Source organism: Maniola jurtina, chromosome 13 (assembly GCF_905333055.1).
Source record: "Maniola jurtina chromosome 13, ilManJurt1.1, whole genome shotgun sequence".
In the NCBI taxonomy this organism is placed as follows: Eukaryota; Metazoa; Arthropoda; class Insecta; order Lepidoptera; family Nymphalidae; genus Maniola; species Maniola jurtina.
This window is the reverse complement of record NC_060041.1, coordinates 2,594,395-2,613,456: the sequence shown is the minus strand read 5'-3', so window position 1 is coordinate 2,613,456 and position 19,062 is coordinate 2,594,395. Positions and strand designations below refer to the sequence as shown.

Genomic DNA, 19,062 nt, shown 5'->3' with positions numbered 1-19,062 from the left:
TATACTCCTAGCTTTACTAAAGAATGTGTCTAAATCTGTTGCAGTCTCTTAAAAATACATATCTAAATGTGTTGCTATCTCTTTCTTAACGCCCACTAGCCACTAGAATTAGACCTGTCAAATTAGTTTAGGGTAGTGATGGGTGTTGCTAATTTTAAAAAAAATCAATTGATGAAATTACTAGTTTTCCTAACGGTGATATCACAGCCGCTTTTTCACGGAAAGTGGTTTTTTATTTTTTGCATTTAGCAACAAAAAGACTGACAGGCTCGCAAAATATTTACTACTACCACTTATACCCGTGTCTTCTATTTTTAAACCGCTATTTTATTCCCATGGGAGTTGAATTTTCAAAAATCCTTTAGCGGATGCCTATTGTCTACGTCATAATAGTTATCTGCATGTCAAACAGCCCGAACAGTCCAGTAGTTTAAGCTGTGCATTGATAGATCAGTCAGTCAGTCAGCCTTTCCTTTTATAAATTTAGATGTTACCACCCGGCCCGTACACGGTCTATAATGAACTCACCTTAATGGTTTTGTGTGTATCTTTATTTATCATTTGAGTAAATATTTACGACGTTGTACATGTAAACAACAGATAAAAATAAAAAAATACCTACTATTTAGATATTTTTTATTATGCTTGATCTTTTTATATTTGGAATGATAAGGAGTCTCTGGATATGTACCTACCACGTGCAAAAACACACTAGTAACGATGAGTTGACGCTTCACAACAAATAATAATTGTTTTTTAAAGAGGGTCTACCGTTTATAAACAGATAAAGCGTTTAATGCGTCACTCGAATAGGATGTTTTGCATTGAGGTGATTGCGGGATATAGTGGTAAATTATTTTGACAATATAAATTATTTTGAAAATAGCTCCGCGGTTAAGGAGCGGACTGAATGATGCTGATGCTAATCATGACTAATACTCCCCTTTCCCCTCCAATTAAGCATAAAGCTTGTGCCGGCAGTGGGTACGACAATAGTGCAGCGGGTGGGGTTTGAACCGCCAACCTTTCGGAATTCAGTCCGCTCCTCAACCGTTGAGCTATCGAGGCTCTAAAAAGGTTGGTTTCGAAAATTCTTACGAATTAAATTCGCGCAAACTTGCGTTGATCGCGCATCCGTTGTATTAGGACGACGACGCCTAAAAAATGCGAGTATCGTTTTTAAATTAAATATTTTTGTCACCCTAATTTAAGTGTACTATCATAACTTAATAACACTTCTAACTCAATAAAAACTGCGGGATTCAACTGTAGAGATTCATAATAATTTGTCTAATTTGCCCAAGATGGCCATACACTTAGTTTTCTTGTTTGTTATTGGTGTATTATATTTGTTGGCGCTAACTCAGATCGCGCCAACAGATACCTACATTTTGTGATCTCAGGATTTTAATTTTATTATTATTAATAGTAGTGAAATAAAACATAACTTACTCATAATTAATGCTGTATTTCTTATACTTTACCACTTGTCTTTACAATTTGCCACTTTAACACTTTAACACTTGACAATATTCCACTTCACACTTTCTCGATTGGAGTACAAAAATACACTGACTGAGCGGGCTGGCCCGACTCTCGAAGAAAACTCCAACTACTTCCGGACAATAATAATTGCCTTTGTCAATATACGTCTTGTCATGAAACGTATATTGACAAAGGTATAATAACATATTTAATAAGGTGTATTGACGTGGCTACACTTGTTTCATTACACAAAAGTTATATAAAAATAGTAATTTGGTCAGTGTTGCTGATAATAAACAGTATTTTAGCCAGTGTTGCTAACAGTCGGCCATCCAAATTGGGTCGTCGACCTCGAGCGACAAGCAACAAAACATGGCAGATTTACGTTATTGTATCACTAATAATTTCTAACTTTCTATAAATATAATTAATAATTTTAAATAAACAAATTCTATTTTAAGTATTTACGTAATCATGGACCATGGTTGTCCTTGAAATAAATATTGGACCAGGTTGTCCAATGTTAAATGCTAAGACCAACGTTGTTCGTATGCCACCAGGCCTCTAATGATTTCAAATTAACAAATTCTATTTTAACTATAAACATAGTCACAGACCATGGTGGTCCTTAAAATAAATATTGGACCAGGGTTGTTCCAGCATATTTTATTCTAGGACCAGGGCTGTCCCTTAAAGGGTGATTCAGAAATATTTTCGTTTCTGTTTTGTCTGTAGTCTGTCATACGCAGGTAACAGAGGGTGAGGAAAGGTCTACAGGTTTTTTCTTTTTACAAGGATCAGGATTTAAATATATATATCTTTACTGGGCGTCTCAATAAAATATTTTAATTTAATGTTGGTAAAAATAATGTTCTAAGTGCAAATTCAATTGGGTCCACAAGAGGGGACTGGGAACACAATGCCGGCCAAAAAACCGGGTTGCATAAGAACTTCAAGAACGGGGAAAACCGTCTACTATATGTCCATCTGTCTCAGCTAATATAAGACTATAATGCGTTTGGTCCCAAAAACTCTAAATTTGAATAAATCACAGTTCTGCCGATTATTAAAAGGCATTACACTTGCGTCCAAATAAAGCTGTTGCCGTACAGGAAATAAATCCCGATAACCCTGTCAACTGACTCGAATTCTACAGTAAGAGCGTAATCGAGACGACGTTAATTGGCCACCGAGGAGTCCAGGTTTAATCCTCACTGACTTTTTCTTATGAAGCTATCTGGAAAGCAAAATTTACGATCCGTTACTGCAAAGTTAATTTTGATGATTGAAATTTTAGCTCCAGATTAAGCGAATTTAAAGTTAGTGATTGCCATTTAAAAATGGTTGTTTTCCATTGATAAAAATCTAGTTCCTTCGTTTTCATTTGGTGTTACATTTATTAAATTTAACAAAACTTTAATGTTATTGTCATTTATTTCCAACACGAAAATATTTTTGAATGACCCTTTTATTTTCATTTAGGACCAGGGTTGTCCATTAACTTTGAACTATATGTATTCATTTAGGACCAGGGTTGTCCATCAACCTATAACCATATCCATTAGTTACTTAGCATTTTATATTATTGTGAACTATCTTTTGTATGCAATTACTATCCGATTCGAATGAAACGATTACGTTTTAATTGTTAATTCATCAACTGTTGTGATATTTATTTCAATTAGAGATGTTTAGCCAATTACGGGTCCCTTTCTGAGGATTCACTGGAAGACATTAAGCAGTGTTCATGTGGTCTATTGAAAATAGCTTCCTACTACTACTATCCTGCGACATATGCAATCTATCATATATCCTAAATAACAATATGAGACTGTTCCGTTGAGGACTGTCCTACCATGACTGGTATACGATTGTAATGTGCAACACTTTGAACAGTTCTACTTTTGCTTCGTCAACTTTATTACAAACGCAGTGCTTTTACAACACACCAGCGTATAACCTGGCGTATGGTACTATGCTAGAAGAAATGTGCCTTACGCATTGGTTTAGTAGTCTACGACAATCTTCGCATCATTAACTTTCTAATGACACTGATTTCAGGCTCATTGGTTGGATGGTTTCAAAGTCTGTAACGGGCATATATAGTAACACTTTTTTTCTTGTGTTTTATATTATTGGGATAAGGATGTACAAACAACAAAAGTTTGCAAGGCATACCAACACGCATCCACGTGTGAATGTGTGATATTACCAACGATATAACTGTAAATTCTTTAACACGCACATATAGGTGAAACTTATACGTAAAAGTATTATATACTCATCTCACGCATTCAGCATAAGAAGTGAGCTGCCCTCAACCAATAATATTAACCTATTATAAGCGTCACTCAGAAAAGCAGGTATTATTTAAATACTGTTGAATTATCGAAATGTCCTCCCAAAACCTACGTAAACACAGGTTCAATGCGAAGAGTTTATTCAAGAGTTTTAATTTAAAAATTTAATGGCAAAATTAATAATTTAATTAGAGCGTGATTGCTATCACAACATCTAATTATCCAGTTCACAATACAAATACCGAAAATATGCGATATCGCTCCGAATCTCAGATGGAGACTAAACCAAAACCTTCAAAACACCCATGTTTATGAAAGTTCAATATTGTTGGCCTCCTAGTAATAGATTGTATGAGATCGAATAAGCCAAATATCGATTTTATCTAACTACCGTCATCAGATAAATTTATAATTTTATATTATTTTGACAATTATATCGCACCTACTTAAGACGCAATTCCGTGAAATTACGACATAATTTTGTATCCCGTGATTTTGTGTCTCTTCTACGTAAACAAATCTCACAACTATGAAAAATCTAACGATGTTGCAAGTATATTTGTTTTGTTTGGACAAAACCTACCTATTAGTGAGGTCACACGACACTTAATGATATTGGTAAGTATCATACGAGAGTATACCCAAATTTTTAAAATATAGATTGAAAATTAAAGAGATTCTATATTATATTATTCTATATAATTTATTACTATTAGAAACTACTTATTTATTTCAATTGTAACAGAATATGTTATGGAAGAGCGGGATCGCCCGCCATAAGTACTAGTTTAATACCAGTTACTTACTGGGACGGTTCCAATTTCTATGTTATATTTAAAATATATTTAAACTTGTTTTTTACTGAAATAAATATTTTTGTATTTTGTATTTTGTATTATATGTATTTATTTAATTAACCTTAATTATATTATGAAGGAAGATTAGTTATGTTTTGCCATAAAGTAAACTTTTATATTTGTCTGCAAGGGTGAACGGTGCAACTGTATAACGGTTATACAATGGTTCCACTTTAGTGACTGTCCAGCCAGAAATATTTCACAATTATTGTTAATGAGATTAGAGATCCTCATATCTCATACTAACAGAGAGAGGGGCTCCCCAGAAAAGTGATCTAGTTTGTATATATGTAGATATGTGTATTAAAATGTACACAGTCTAACGTCACCCAATCTTGAATTAAATTATCTGTGTAATTTCTGTATTGTTCTAGTTCTAGTCTGTAAGACGAGAGCACTGTTACCTATAACACGGGTTTATTTATTTATTTTATTTTTATTTATTTATTTAATTAAAGACTTAATTAAAAATAACATTTTACACTAATTGTTGTAGACCAAAGCACTAGATAATTAAAACTGAGACTGGTGTTTGAAGATTTGCAAATAGATCGTAGTCTGTGCTAGGGCTGACAAAAAAAAGATTAATTTATTTTAAGATTAAAAAATAAATAAAAACTAGAGTTATAAAAAGGTTAAGCCTACATTTACATTATTTAAATATTTTTTTTTTAATTCTAGTTATAGATAGTGCATCAGTGTTAAATAAAGCTTAGTTTGGTCATCAGAAGCTCAAACTAATTTTTAGGTGTAACATTAGAAACAATAGAGATTTTATTTATTTAATTCATTAATTCATTCATTTAATCATGTTAATTCATAACACCAATGGCTCATTTAGTTAATATTGTTAATAAAATGTAAAGCTCACCCATTTCAATAAAATTCATATGTATTGCAAAACTGCATAAGCAATTATTTATAAATATTATCGAAGAGTACGGACACCCCTTTTTTTTTTTATCTTCTTACTTCTAGTTTATAATAAGTTTAATATGTATAAGAATTGATTTTGTTTGTAGGTTTTTAGACCTATGTAATTATTCAAATAATAAAAAGTACAAAAGAAAGAAATATGTCTATAACTGTAACTGTTCGATTAACTTGTAACATATGGCACTTTTATTAGCTTTACTGAAAAGAACAGGGATCTCAATTCCATTACGGAAGCTAACTCCCTTTCTATTAATTTGTTAACAGCTGTTCTATTGGTTTTTTTTTTGAGACATTTTATCGATGCTGATATTAGCATTTTTGTTTTTTAAACTACAAATAACAAAACATCAAAGACAATGTACAAGAGAGATTTGAACTCATAACCTCTAATCGTGGGCCTACCTGTTACACCACAAGTGCAAAGCGTGTTAGCCCGAATGACGATACCTTAAATCCATAGAGTGATTAATATTATCCTCATTGCTCTAATTATTAAGAATTCTTTCTAACTTAACCAACGCAACGTGATGCGCATTGACTAAACTGGTTTTGCTTACATAATATGTGGGCGTCCTTAATAGTTGTAACTTCAATATTTACGTGTGCTATATGTATGCTTTTGTGTGTGTTACGCGACACTGGACGGGTGCAAATATAACTATTTTACTGTGTGTACCACAGTATTCTCAAATCTTTGTCAGTACATTAGTTACTACGGATTTTATTTAAATCCTAATATCTAATTATGCAACATTCGCTGCCAAAATCAATGAAGGCCTTGAACGAAATTTGATTTATTCTGACAGCCTTATGATGTTAATATAAAATAAAACGATAAGTGATTATTAATTATTGAAACTATCATAACCGTTATTTTTTTCTTTGACTGACCGGGTATAATACGATAGTGATTTTGTATGTATGCACTTTTCTTTATACTTAAGTTCTTTTAAGATTGATTAACGATATGACCGCTCCTATAACGTTTATTTATAAGTCATATTTTATTTTCATTTATTTACTTCTTGTTCCTTACTAATTGTCAGTCATACTTTATGATTATTTACTAATTGTTATTCATACTTTATGATTTTCATAAATGTTAACACTTAATAGAATTGAAATAATACTTGTAACATATTATAATTACCAATGTTATACTGTGAAACGCCCCGACGGGGCTTCATGTTGTAACATTATATATATATATATATATATATATATATATATTATGATTTACTCGTAAAACATGAATGCAAGAGAAATAATAAAAAATAAGCTAGTAGCTTGAACTAGTACTGCTTGGTTCCGTGGCAACGTCACACTTGCCACACACTCACACAAAGTTCGTGACACATTTGTTTTTTTTTTTTTTTTTTTTTTAATTGGACTAAGGCTCTGTCAAGCCCCTCGAGCCGTCTGTTTGTGACCCTCGAGCTTATAGTTACAACTACGAGAGCTCTTCAGGCCCTGTTTGGATTGCATATTTATAGTTTTAACTGAGGACTGCGCTTTTAATGGTTTACTTCGGTTTGTGTCATAATCCATATGACAAATATTTATTAAAGCAATTTTACCCTAGTAAAATGTCTCCAGCGAATCCCCAAATTGGGAAAGGTTAGCTATCATCGGTTATCATGGCATCCGATCGTAATTTTCGTCAGAAAGTAACGCAGTTAACAATTTAGCTTGCCATTCTCACCCACTAGATGAGAATCTGAGCGTATCCTAGGTTTCAAGGCATCTAAAAGTTTCGTAAAAATACTCGAAAAGAAAAGACTCATTTTTGCGATCGCCGGCTGCACGGGCACCGTCTGGCACGGCTGCCCAACTGCCGGCTGCGTGAGTGCCGGCTGGCGCGGCCGCCCGAGCAGTGGCTGCGTGAGCGCCAGCCAGCGCGGCCACCCGAGCGCTGGCTGTGTGGGCGCCGGCTGTCGCTGCTGCGCGAGCACCGGCTGCATGGGCGCCGGCTGGCACGGCTTGCCCGAGCGTCGACTGCGTGAGCGCCGGCCGGCGGCGGCTGCGAGCGCCGGCTGTGTTGGCGCCGGCTGCAAGGGCGCCGGCTGGTGCGGCTGCCCGAGCGCCGGCCGCGTGAGCGCCGGCTGCGTGAGCGCCGGCTGCGTAAGCGCCGGCTGGCGCGGCTGCAAGCACCACCTGTGTGGGCGCCTGCTGCACGGGCGCCGACTGGCGCGCCTGCCCGAGCGTCGACTGCGTGAGCACCGGCTGGCGCGGCTGCGAGCGCCGGCTGTGCGGACGCCGGCTGCGAGCGCCGGCTGTGTGGGCGCCGGCTGCGTGGGCGCCGGCGATGCGGCTGCCCGAGCGCCGGCTGCGTGAGCGCCGACTGGCGCGGCTGCAAGCACCGCCTGTGTGGGCGCCGGCTGCACGGGCGCCGGCTGGCGCGCCTGCCTGAGCGTCGACTGCGTGAGCACCGGCTGGCGCGTCTACGAGCGCCGGCTGTGTGGACGCCGGCTGTGTGGGCACCGGCTGCCCGAGCGCCAGCTTCGTGAGCGCCGGCTGGCGCGGCTGCCTGAACAACGGCTGCGTGAGCGCCGGCTGGCGTGGCCACCGAGATCCTGGAGCGTTTCGCCTCCTTCCACGATGCCGCACCATCTCGGTGGACTGAGACGTAGACACCATCTTGTTCGGGAGGGTTCGCTGTAAGCCATACCAGATACGGGAGGCAGTAAAAGTTCGAAAAAATATGAGGTTCTATGCATGTGGAACATATTAGTTTTATTCAATTATGAATTATAAATACAGATATTGATATTTTTCTGATCATTACGCGACTATATTCTCCTTGACTATCACCGTGAGGACGTACGAGTAAGTCACTCAGAGAAACTAATGAGAATTAATTTTAATGTTTATGCAATACCCACAAGAAGTCGATTATATCAAGGATTTGCCTTGAAGAAAAACTTGACGAATATCATGCGGTATTTTATTTGTCACGTGACTAGCATCAATTTCAATTTCATAAAATATGGGTATTTTAAAAATAAATGACAAGTTTACGGTTCTTATTTGTTGGTAACTAGTATCACAAAATGAAATAATCACAAAATGTGTGTTTCATTTTATTTTATTTTGATAAAAAGAAATTTTAAAGTTTAAATGTTGTATATCTTAGTGGATTTTGCGTTAATTCATCCCACTTCTGAAATGTTGGCGCTAACTCAGATCGCGCCAACAGATACCTACATTTTGTGATCTCAGGATTTTAATTTTATTATTATTAATAGTAGTGAAATAAAACATAACTTACTCATAATTAATGCTGTATTTCTTATACTTTACCACTTGTCTTTACAATTTGCCACTTTAACACTTTAACACTTGACAATATTCCACTTCACACTTTCTCGATTGGAGTACAAAAATACACTGACTGAGCGGGCTGGCCCGACTCTCGAAGAAAACTCCAACTACTTCCGGACAATAATAATTGCCTTTGTCAATATACGTCTTGTCATGAAACGTATATTGACAAAGGTATAATAACATATTTAATAAGGTGTATTGACGTGGCTACACTTGTTTCATTACACAAAAGTTATATAAAAATAGTAATTTGGTCAGTGTTGCTGATAATAAACAGTATTTTAGCCAGTGTTGCTAACATATTTTGCATATTATTTGCTATTAAAGAACAGGAACTATTGGAAAAGCAAAAATATCCCTTTCGTAAAGCCATTGCCATTATTCGGCAACTACAAAGATTGTATTTTGTTGAAAACACACATAAATGACATCTTAGACGATATGTGCCAACAGTTTCCTGATGAGCCTTGCTTTGGATCTTTTTATGGTACGAGCCCTGCACTAATTATTCAGGACCCGAATTTATTGAAACACGTTCTGTCAAAGGATTTCTTTTACTGCAGTGGTAGGGAAACGTCTAACCATAATCACAAAGAAACCATTACGAAAAATATGTTTATGGCCCACGGTGACGAATGGAAAGTATTACGCATGAATTTATCACCACTTTTTTCCTCCGTGAAATTGAAGAGCATGTTCCATTTGATAAAAAATTCTTCCGATACGTTGGAGAACTTGCTTGCCGAAGAAATAAAGACAAGTCCAAATGTCGAGATCAGGAAATTGCTCTCGAGATACACGATAGAATGCATCACAGGTTGTGCCTTTGGATTGCGTGCAGACACGATGAAAAAGGATTCACAAAAAAATCCCTTTATTGCAATGGGTGACCAAATATTTGATCTGTCAGACTACAGAGCTACTAGAAATATCTGTCGGTCGATGTGGCCCGGATTATTTTATTCGTTAGGATTTAAACTATTAGACGACAACGTTGATACGTTTTTCAATAAGATAGTTTCCGGAGTATTTAAAAATCGTGAGGAAACAAAAACTTCAAAGAACGACTTCGTGGATCTCATTCTGGCTTGGAAAAAGCACAACTGCATAACTGGAGATAGCCTGAGCAACACAATAAATGGCGGCAAAAAGTCAATTAGCATCGAGGTTAACGAGGAATTGCTTATAGCGCAATGCGTGCTTTTCTTTGCGGCCGGATTTGAAACGACGTCGACGACTACAAGTTATATTTTATTCGAACTGGCGAAAGATCAGGTTGCTCAGGACAGGATGATAGAAGAGGTTGATGAATATTTTGCAAAACATGATACAATTGAGTATGAATGTGTAAGCACGATGCCTTACGCCGAAGCGTGTATAGAAGAAAGTCTTCGCCTGTACCCGGTGGTAGGTCTTTTAACCCGAGAAGTAATGCATGACTACACTCTACCGACAGGTCTCCTTATGAAGAAAGGTGACCGCATTCACATACCCGTGTATCATATCCAGCATAATCCTAAATATTTTCCTGAGCCGGAAGTATTTCGTCCGGAACGGTTCTTTGGAGAAGAGAAGAAAAACATCAAGCCATTCACTTACATGCCTTTCGGCGAAGGACCTAGAACGTGCATAGGTAATTATTCATGATTCATATTTCGTAAGTAGGTACATATTTTGGTTTTGTTTTTATCTAATGTGCTCGAATTTTGATATTTCTTTTTTTTTGTTTGAAACGAAATTGGGAATTTAGGGGCGATTGGATGAAGATTGGATGTGTTGGAGGACGGAACTTAAGTTCCTTCTCCCAACGGACAACAATGCAATCAATGCATTGTAATTTGTATGTAGTATCTGTGGCGTTAGGGTAGACTGCAGTTTGACGACCGCCCAAAGATAGTCCTACCTACCATCTCTGAAAATCTCATCTCATCTACTAGTTATAGGCTCTAATAGTTTTTTTTAACAGCTGTGACACACGGATAGACTGAATGGACGATGATAATACTAGGATTGCTTGTTTTGTTGACAGCAAAAACACTAAGGACGTATCTTTTTATTTTGTTAAACTAGGATACTTGAATAACATTTGACATGCATGCAATCAAAGATTAGGTAGCCTCTAGACCTGCAACTTGATACCTAAAGCCGTTTCTGAGAAAAAGGACGATGATATACAGACAACAATATCAATGATCCTAAATGTGTAGATACATATCTATCTTACCTAATAAATTTCGTTTTCCCATTATGAAGTACGAAAACTTAAAAAAGACAAGTCTCGATTATAAATCATATGTTTTTGTCACCCTAATTGAACATTATTATAATAAGTAATAACACTTATCATTCTATATAAACTGCGGATACCACTTCGACTGATTCAAATTAATTTGTCAATAGTCCAAGATGGCAATACATTTAGTTATCTTGTTTGTTGTTATTGGCGTGTTATATTTTTCGTATTTGCTATTAAAGAACAGAAACTATTGGAAAAACAGAAATGTTCCCTTTGCAAAGCCATTGCCATTATTTGGCAACTATAAAGACTATATTCTGTTAAAAAAACACTTAAGTTACGTCGCGAATGAAATGTGCCAACAGTTTCCTAATGAGCCCTACTTTGGATCTTTTTATGGGACGAGCCCTGCACTAATTATTCAGGACCCGAATTTATTAAAACTTGTTATGTCAAAGGATTTTTTCTACTGCAGTGGCAAAGAGGCATCAGATCACAATCACAAAGAAACGATTTCGAGGAATTTATTTTTTGCTCACGGTGACGAATGGAAAGTATTGCGCATGAATTTAACACCACTTTTTTCCTCCGTGAAGTTGAAGAACATGTTCTATTTGATAAAAAAATCTTCCGATACGTTGGAGAGCTTGCTGGCCGAAGAAATAAAAACAAATCAGACTATTAACGCCAGGAAATTACTCTCGAGATACACGATAGAATGCGTTACAGGTTGTGCCTTTGGATTGTGCGCAGACACGATGAAAAAGGATTCACAAAAAAATCCCTTCATCACAATAGGTGACCAAATATTTGACACATCAGATTACAGAGCTCTTAAAAATATCTGCCGATCGATGTGGCCGGGAGTGTTTTATTCGTTAGGATTTAAACTATTTGACGACAAAGTTGACATGTTTTTCAATAAGCTAATTTCTGGAGTATTTAAAAACCGCGAGGAAACAAAAACATCAAAGCACGACTTCGTGGATCTCATTCTGGCTTGGAAAAAACACAACTGCTTAACTGGAGATAGCCTGAGCAACACAATAAATGGCGGCAAAAAGTCAATGAGCATCGAGGTCAACGAGGAATTGCTTATAGCGCAATGCGTGCTTTTCTTTGCGGCTGGATTTGAAACGACGGCGACGTCTATAAGTTATCTTCTATTCGAACTAGCAAAAAACCAGGTTGCTCAGGACAGGATGATAGAAGAGGTTGATGAATATTTTGCTAAACATGATACAATTGAGTATGAATGTGTAAGCACGATGCCTTACGCCGAAGCGTGTATAGAAGAAAGTCTTCGCCTGTACCCGGTGCTAGGTATTCTAACCAGAGAAGTAATGCATGACTACACTCTACCGACAGGTCCCCTTATGAAAAAGGGTGACCGCATTCACATACCCGTATATCATATTCAGCATAACCCTAAATATTTTCCTGAGCCGGAAGTATTTCGTCCGGAACGATTCTTTGGAGAAGAGAAGAAAAACATCAAGCCATACACTTACATGCCTTTCGGCGAAGGACCTAGGACATGCATAGGTAATATTGTAGCTGTCATTTGACTGCAATCGAATAGTATATGAACGTAAAGGCTGACGGCAAATGTAAAGGCGCCATTATCTTAATGTTTAAACTTTAAATGGTTGGAAGGGCATTCCGAACCAGTGGTATATGCCCTAGAGATTCTAAAAAAATATCAAAAGAAAAATAAAACAGACTTCAAAAACGACAAGAACTAAAAGTAAAAAATATTTTTGTTTCTACACGGTACAAGTCGGTTTTATTTTTCTTTTGAATTTTTTTTTAATTTTTAGTGGCCCTACTGTACTATAATATGCTATGCCTAGTTAAAGCCCTACTGTTTACTAAGCTATTACACTGATCGCGAGCAATTTACTCTTATCCATTGAGGAGTTCTGTTCTCCATCTCCGAAGATATTCATCAGATCTTCATCAAATTTATATGGGACCACCTACGAAGTCTTTTCAAACAAACAAAAAAAATCCAAATCGGTCCAGGCGACTTTGAGTGATCGGGGAACATACTTACATAAAAAATATTAAAAAAAAAAATGGATCCGACGAATTGAGAACCTCCTCCTTTTTTTGAAGTTGGTTAAGAAGCATTTGTTACTTTATTTCAATTAAAAAAACTTTCTATTTTTTAGATAAAATACGTATTTATTCTTTCCAGGTATGAGGTTCGCCAAGATGCCTATGCACGCAGCACTCCTGACGATATTCAAGAGCTACAGAGTGGAGCTTGCCGAAGACATGCCGCATAAGATAACTTTCAACCCGAAATCTGTCATTGGCCAGCCCATAGGCGGTATCCATATAAAATTTATTCCAAGGATAAAAATATAACGCACAAAGTATTATTGTACACGTATGTATTTACCGCTTGACTGAGGCAGCTCGTACGGTTGTAAGAGGGTGACAGGCGCCAGCGACGTTGAAATCCTTGATTTTTAACGGAACCCTATTATAAGCCTCCATTATACGTTCGTCAATGTCAATGGACTGCATCTCATGAACCGTAATAGGTGAATAGAATGTATTTCTATTGCCACTTTAACAACAAATAATAAAAAAACCAAGATGGCGGATTTCAAAATGGCCGCCATTCTAATAAAAAAATACAGTGTTATGATTGGTACGATGGTACCTACGTCTCTTCTATTTTACAAGTCGTCTCATTAAACTGCCCCCCTAACGGCTAAAAATGTATCAATCATTAAAGGACAGCATCAATGTCAAAACATGATATTTAGTCAATGGGATTGGCCAAAAACCATGTTTTGACATATAGGCCCCCTGTATACCTATGTATATCTAATTAGTATAAAGTTTCACTATTGTATTTTATTTTTACCTATGCATTAAGTTATATAAATAAATAAATTAACTAACAGTTTACTAACTTACCGCAAAATCTCCCGAATCGGAAACCTCATCGGAAGTTGTACCGATTTAAATGGCTTCTTCCGTTTATCCACCTTAAAGCCACCCTAGGGTCTAAATATAGTAGGGTGTATGTATATACAATACTACCGCCTTTATAAGTGGTAACCTAACCTAACATCGACTAAAGCCATTCACTACCACCCAATGTTTATTCATTGGTGGTGGGTGGTAGTGAATGGCTTGACCTTATTGCTTAACGTTAAGATTTTAAGCACAAGAACAACAAAGACCCGTGCTATATCGCTCATAATTCGCGCATACAAAACATGGCGCATAGGTAACCAATAGGTGAGATATTTTCGCCAATCAAAAATAAGGTTTCTGCGCAGGTACATCAGCGTAACTTAAAAGTGGTAGTACTGTACCTACTCGGAAACTTGTGTTCATCCATCTATCCCAGACGGCGAATTTGCATTTTTAACCGACTTCCAAAAAAGGAGGAGGTTCTCAGTTCGTCGGGATCTTTTTTTTTTTTTATTTTTTTTTTTTTTTTTTGTATGTTCCCCGATTACTCAAAGACCCCTGGACCGATTTGGAAATATTTTTTTTTGTTTGAAAGGGTATACTGTGCAGGTGGTCCCATATAAATTTGGTGAAGATCTGATGAATATCTTCGGAGATGGAGAACAGAACTCCTCAATGGATAAGAGCAAATTGCTCGCGATCACTGTAATAGCTTAGTAAACAGTAGGGTTTTAACTGGGCATAGCATATTATAGTACAGTGGGGCCACTAAAAATTATGAAATAAAAAATTTTCAAAAGAAAAATAAAACCGACTTCAAAAACCAAAAACACTAAAAAGTAGAAAATATTTTTTGTTTAGCTACACATGTAATGTACCTAGGTATGAAGTCGGGCGAGCTTCACTCTTGGATTTCTAATTTTGTTTTAATATGCTCGCTCGACTTCATACCTAGGTACATTACATGTGTAGCTAAACAAAAATTATTTTCTACTTTTTAGTGTTTTTGGTTTTTGAAGTCGGTTTTATTTTTCTTTTGAAAATTTTTTATTAGTCAGAGGTGGATAAATGGACACACATTTCCGAGTATACACCCCTAGGTTTTGGTACCGACCTGTTGATACCAAAAACCTGCTTCTTTATGCAAGCACGTTCAGGTGCAACAGGTAGGCGTTTTTCTTGATAACAACTCAAATTAAGCTTTATTTCCTTGGGCATAGAGGCGATGGCGCGCGGTAAGTCTATTCTTCCTGTTTTATCAATATCGTATCGTAATATCAATTTTAACTTTATGTTAAAGGACATAAAGCTGAGTTTAAGTTTTTATCAAAAATACTCTGGTATCTCTACTCTGTTTGGTTACGCTGGCCCTTAGAACTACAAATTTTGGTTTATGTAAAATAAAAAATAAAATAGAATTTTGAAAAATCATCTTATATTTACTTAACAGTTAACTTCGATTAATTAACAATAGGATAATAATGTTGTGTTTGTTTATGTTTATCTAAGAGAAATCTATTACAGGATTTGATTAAATTATTTTGATTTCTAAACCAAAATTTAAAAGTGTCCACTAGTAATGAAACTTAAAAGAGTCAGCTTTTACAAGTCATTTGCATGATCCAAGTAACTTGCCAAAACCATGAATCTATATTATACAGGTGTAACCAGAACGCTAGCCAAAACTTAGCGTTGTTATTATACTACCTTAACACAATCTAATTTCAATAACCATTTGCCTTATCTTGTAGTTTTAGTGATTTAGTATTTTTCAAACCCCCATTGTGTAGCGTTCAAAACTCGGGTCAATGCCCCACCTACGACTTCGAGCGACCTATTTACGGAACGTTCGTTGACTTCTAGCGTCAGTCAGATGTTTTATTTGCAATATATTGTAAACTTTTAAAAAATACAGGGTTTATAAAAAAAATTGTAGTTGTTTTGGTAGCGTTCTGGTTACACCCTGTATATACCTATAGATAGAGCACTCCTAATACCTATTTGAACCCAATACCTACTTATCACTATCCTACTTCGACTAACAAATGACACCACTGAGTCCGACCTCTCGCTCTCGGCAGGCGGTTGAAGTGGGATAGCGATAAGTACCTATGTCTTTGTTACAAGTAGATGTTAGGAGCTGGATCGACCTTTAATATACATTCATGGTCAAAACTGACAATATGTGTTTTATTCTATGTAAACCCTTGCAGCAAGTCAATCTGTGCAAGAAAACTTGCAGACTATGTTTATCCCTGAGTCCCTTGCTCAAAATACTTAACAAAATCAAGTCCAAATCGCAAAAATTAACAGGAAAACCTCCACGCCAAAAAATTCACTTGTAAGCACAATCACTTGTCACTGACTTTAAAGTATCAATAAACTGCTTATTTCTGATTTCGCTAATGAATTTTTGAAGCCTTTCAAATACTTCAGTTTAGCCCAAACCCCTTGGCACATACAACGTAGATATTTGAACAGATTCAGTCGCCGGTCGTGGGTTTCGCTCGCGAACGCCGCTACGTTGCTTGAGGTTGCCTTTCTGTGCGAACGCGAGCGCGGAGTAAAGTGTGCTTCTTGCTTCAAGGCTCAAACATCAATAGAAAAAGCCTTCACACGAAAAGTCCAATTTTAAGATAAACCTAACCTGTCGCTGATTTTAAGGTACCATTAACACTGGTTATTTCTAATTTCGCTAATGAATTTTTGACGCCTTTCAAATACTTCAGCTTAGCCCAAACGCCTTGGCACATTCTGTTGAGTCGCCGGTCATGGGTCTCCCTCGCGAACGCCGCTATGTTGCGAACGATGTGCCTCGCCACTTTGAGGTTGCCTTTCTGTGCGAACGCGAGCGCCGAATAAAGTCTGCTTCTAGCCGCTAGGCTGTCGTCGCCGAGCATTTTGGATAGTTTGTACTGCCTCACTGATATTCTGCCGGCCTCTTCTGCCTGTGAACGAATGGTATAAAATCAATACCATAGTCCATACTATCCATACTAATAAATAATACTATACTAATAAAAGTGCGTCTGTCTAGACAGACAGACGTCAGTATGTCTGTCTGTTACGTTTTTACGGCCCAACCGCTAAACCCAATATTAATGTTTGGCACAGAGTAAGCTTACATCCCCTGGGATGTAAGCTTACTCTGTGCCAAACAACATTGTCCACCCCTGGGTGGACATAGTATTTTTATCCCGGAAAATTAAAGAGTTCCTACGGGATTCTTAAGGGTCTATCCGTATAACCGATTTACATGAAATTTGGTATAGAGGTAGCTTACGGCCCGGAAATTGAATTCGGCAACTTTTTATCCCGGAAAAGCAAAGAGTTCCCACGGGATTAAAAAAAACCTAAATCCACGCGGACAAAGTCGCGGGCGTCAGCTAGTTTACTCATATTAGGTACTTACACAGTGTTCGAAGTAGTCCCCGAGTGCTGAGTAGGCACCTCCGAGGGTAGACAGCCATGAGAACGCATTTTCTATTTCAACCCTGCTCCATACAAGCTGCAGCATTCTTTGGTTCCTGTAAGATGTTGCATAAAGTTAGGTAATTATTTCTATACTCTTCATGATAGGGAAAGTTGCCGGTCATAGAAAAAGTCCTGTCTATCTGTCCGGCCATTGTGTCTGTCAAGAAAACCTATAGGGTGCTTCCCGTTGACCTAGATTCACGTAATTTGGCAGTTAGGTCATATAGCACAAGTACAAGGAAAAATCCGAAAACCGTGAATTTGTGGTTACATCATTTAAAAAAAAAAGAAAATGTGTTTAAATTTTCAAAGTAAGATAACTATACCAAGTGGGGTATCATATGAAAGGGCTTTACCTGTACATTCTAAAACAGATTTTTATTTATTTTTATGTATATTAGTTTTTGATTTATCGTGCAAAATGTTGGAAAAAATACCTGAATACGGAGCCCTCAGTGCGCGAGTCTGACTCGCGCTTGGCCGGTTTTTTTTGATAGGTTATGACAGAATGGTCCCATTATGGTGAAGGAGACGAAGGATGAAACTGCTTGCTTAGCAACAAGTAATCATGAAATAATGAGCTTAAAAAGCACAAAAAAAAATATGCCAGGTAGGTAGTTATCTATTTACTTAATCGAGGCGAAAAGGAAGTTCGGGACGACCAACTAGTGTTAGTTACATATTATGATTATGAGTTTTATTGTTTTAATGATAGTAAGTAAGCATTTAATTAACCAAATATGAAAGTTATAAAATGCACCTATCTATGTACCTAGATATTTTAATGTTTTCAGACCAATCCTTTAGACTTTTAGAGCGTCTACAGATTTAAAGCGTTTCATACACGACTGGGTAACGTGTTTCAAATGCGATTATAGGATTCCTACATACAACCAGCAAGAAACTCGGCGGTTGCTCTTTTCGAATATTATTGTAAATTGAACAATTGAAAAGAGCAACCGCCGAGTTTCTTGCTGGTTCTTCTCGGTAGGAACGGCATTCCGAACCAGTGGTAAATTATTTGACGATTCAAAAGCACTTGTAAAAGTTTATTTGAATAAAAATCTATTCTATTCTATTCTACAGGTAATATCAGGTGTTTTACTAGTCACTGAACTGTGCTTAGTAGGTATTCTATATAACTAGATTTGTTTAGTAAATGGTCTAATGTGTTGTCGTTTTAACATCTATTTTAATGGGATATGGCCAACTCCTGGTTTATACCATTTTCGCTGCAACACAATATTTTATGTGCTTTTCGGCAATGTTTTGTCTGTTAATAAGTTTGTATCTATATGTTATTTATATAGTTTCTACCTTTTATGTACCTAATGACTGTTTTTTGGCAAAATAAATATTTAAAAAAACGGAGTAGGTATATAAGTAATTTGGCTTTTGAACGAGAGTGGATTGCCTTATTTCAACACACCCTAAGTTTACCCTGATAACATGAGAATATCTTATTAGTAAATCAAACATACATTTACACTGTAATGTTCTATATATAGGAAGC

The 19,062-nt window shown here is 36.9% G+C and overlaps 3 protein-coding genes across 4 annotated transcripts in view; 2 read left to right on the top strand and 1 right to left on the bottom strand.

Annotated features, from left to right (window-relative positions):
• Positions 1 to 1,169: 1,169 nt before the first annotated feature.
• The window catches only part of LOC123871075 (cytochrome P450 6B4-like), a 20,215-nt gene continuing 2,322 nt past the window's right edge, over positions 1,170 to 19,062 (top strand). The window contains exons 1-2 of the mRNA XM_045914643.1: positions 1,170 to 1,345; positions 9,202 to 9,916. Of these exons, the coding sequence (XP_045770599.1) occupies positions 1,305 to 1,345; positions 9,202 to 9,916 (756 nt within the window). The 5' untranslated portion in view covers positions 1,170 to 1,304. The remainder of the gene's footprint in view (positions 1,346 to 9,201; positions 9,917 to 19,062) is intronic.
• Positions 11,261 to 19,062, top strand: part of LOC123871074 (cytochrome P450 6B2-like) — a 21,693-nt gene continuing 13,891 nt past the window's right edge. The window contains exons 1-2 of one of the 2 annotated variants that reach the window (XM_045914642.1): positions 11,261 to 12,683; positions 13,339 to 13,516. In XM_045914642.1, coding sequence (XP_045770598.1) covers positions 11,309 to 12,683; positions 13,339 to 13,511 — 1,548 coding nt within the window. In that variant the 5' untranslated portion in view covers positions 11,261 to 11,308 and the 3' untranslated portion in view covers positions 13,512 to 13,516. Of the gene's footprint in view, positions 12,684 to 13,338; positions 14,059 to 19,062 lie in introns of those variants that run through there. The other variant, XM_045914641.1, reaches the window with a different exon arrangement.
• The window catches only part of LOC123871078 (uncharacterized protein F58A4.6), a 6,073-nt gene continuing 2,948 nt past the window's right edge, over positions 15,938 to 19,062 (bottom strand). The window contains exons 2-3 of the mRNA XM_045914647.1: positions 17,488 to 17,602; positions 15,938 to 17,023 (exon numbers count right to left, since the gene is read on the bottom strand). Coding sequence (XP_045770603.1) covers positions 16,718 to 17,023; positions 17,488 to 17,602 — 421 coding nt within the window. The 3' untranslated portion in view covers positions 15,938 to 16,717. The remainder of the gene's footprint in view (positions 17,024 to 17,487; positions 17,603 to 19,062) is intronic.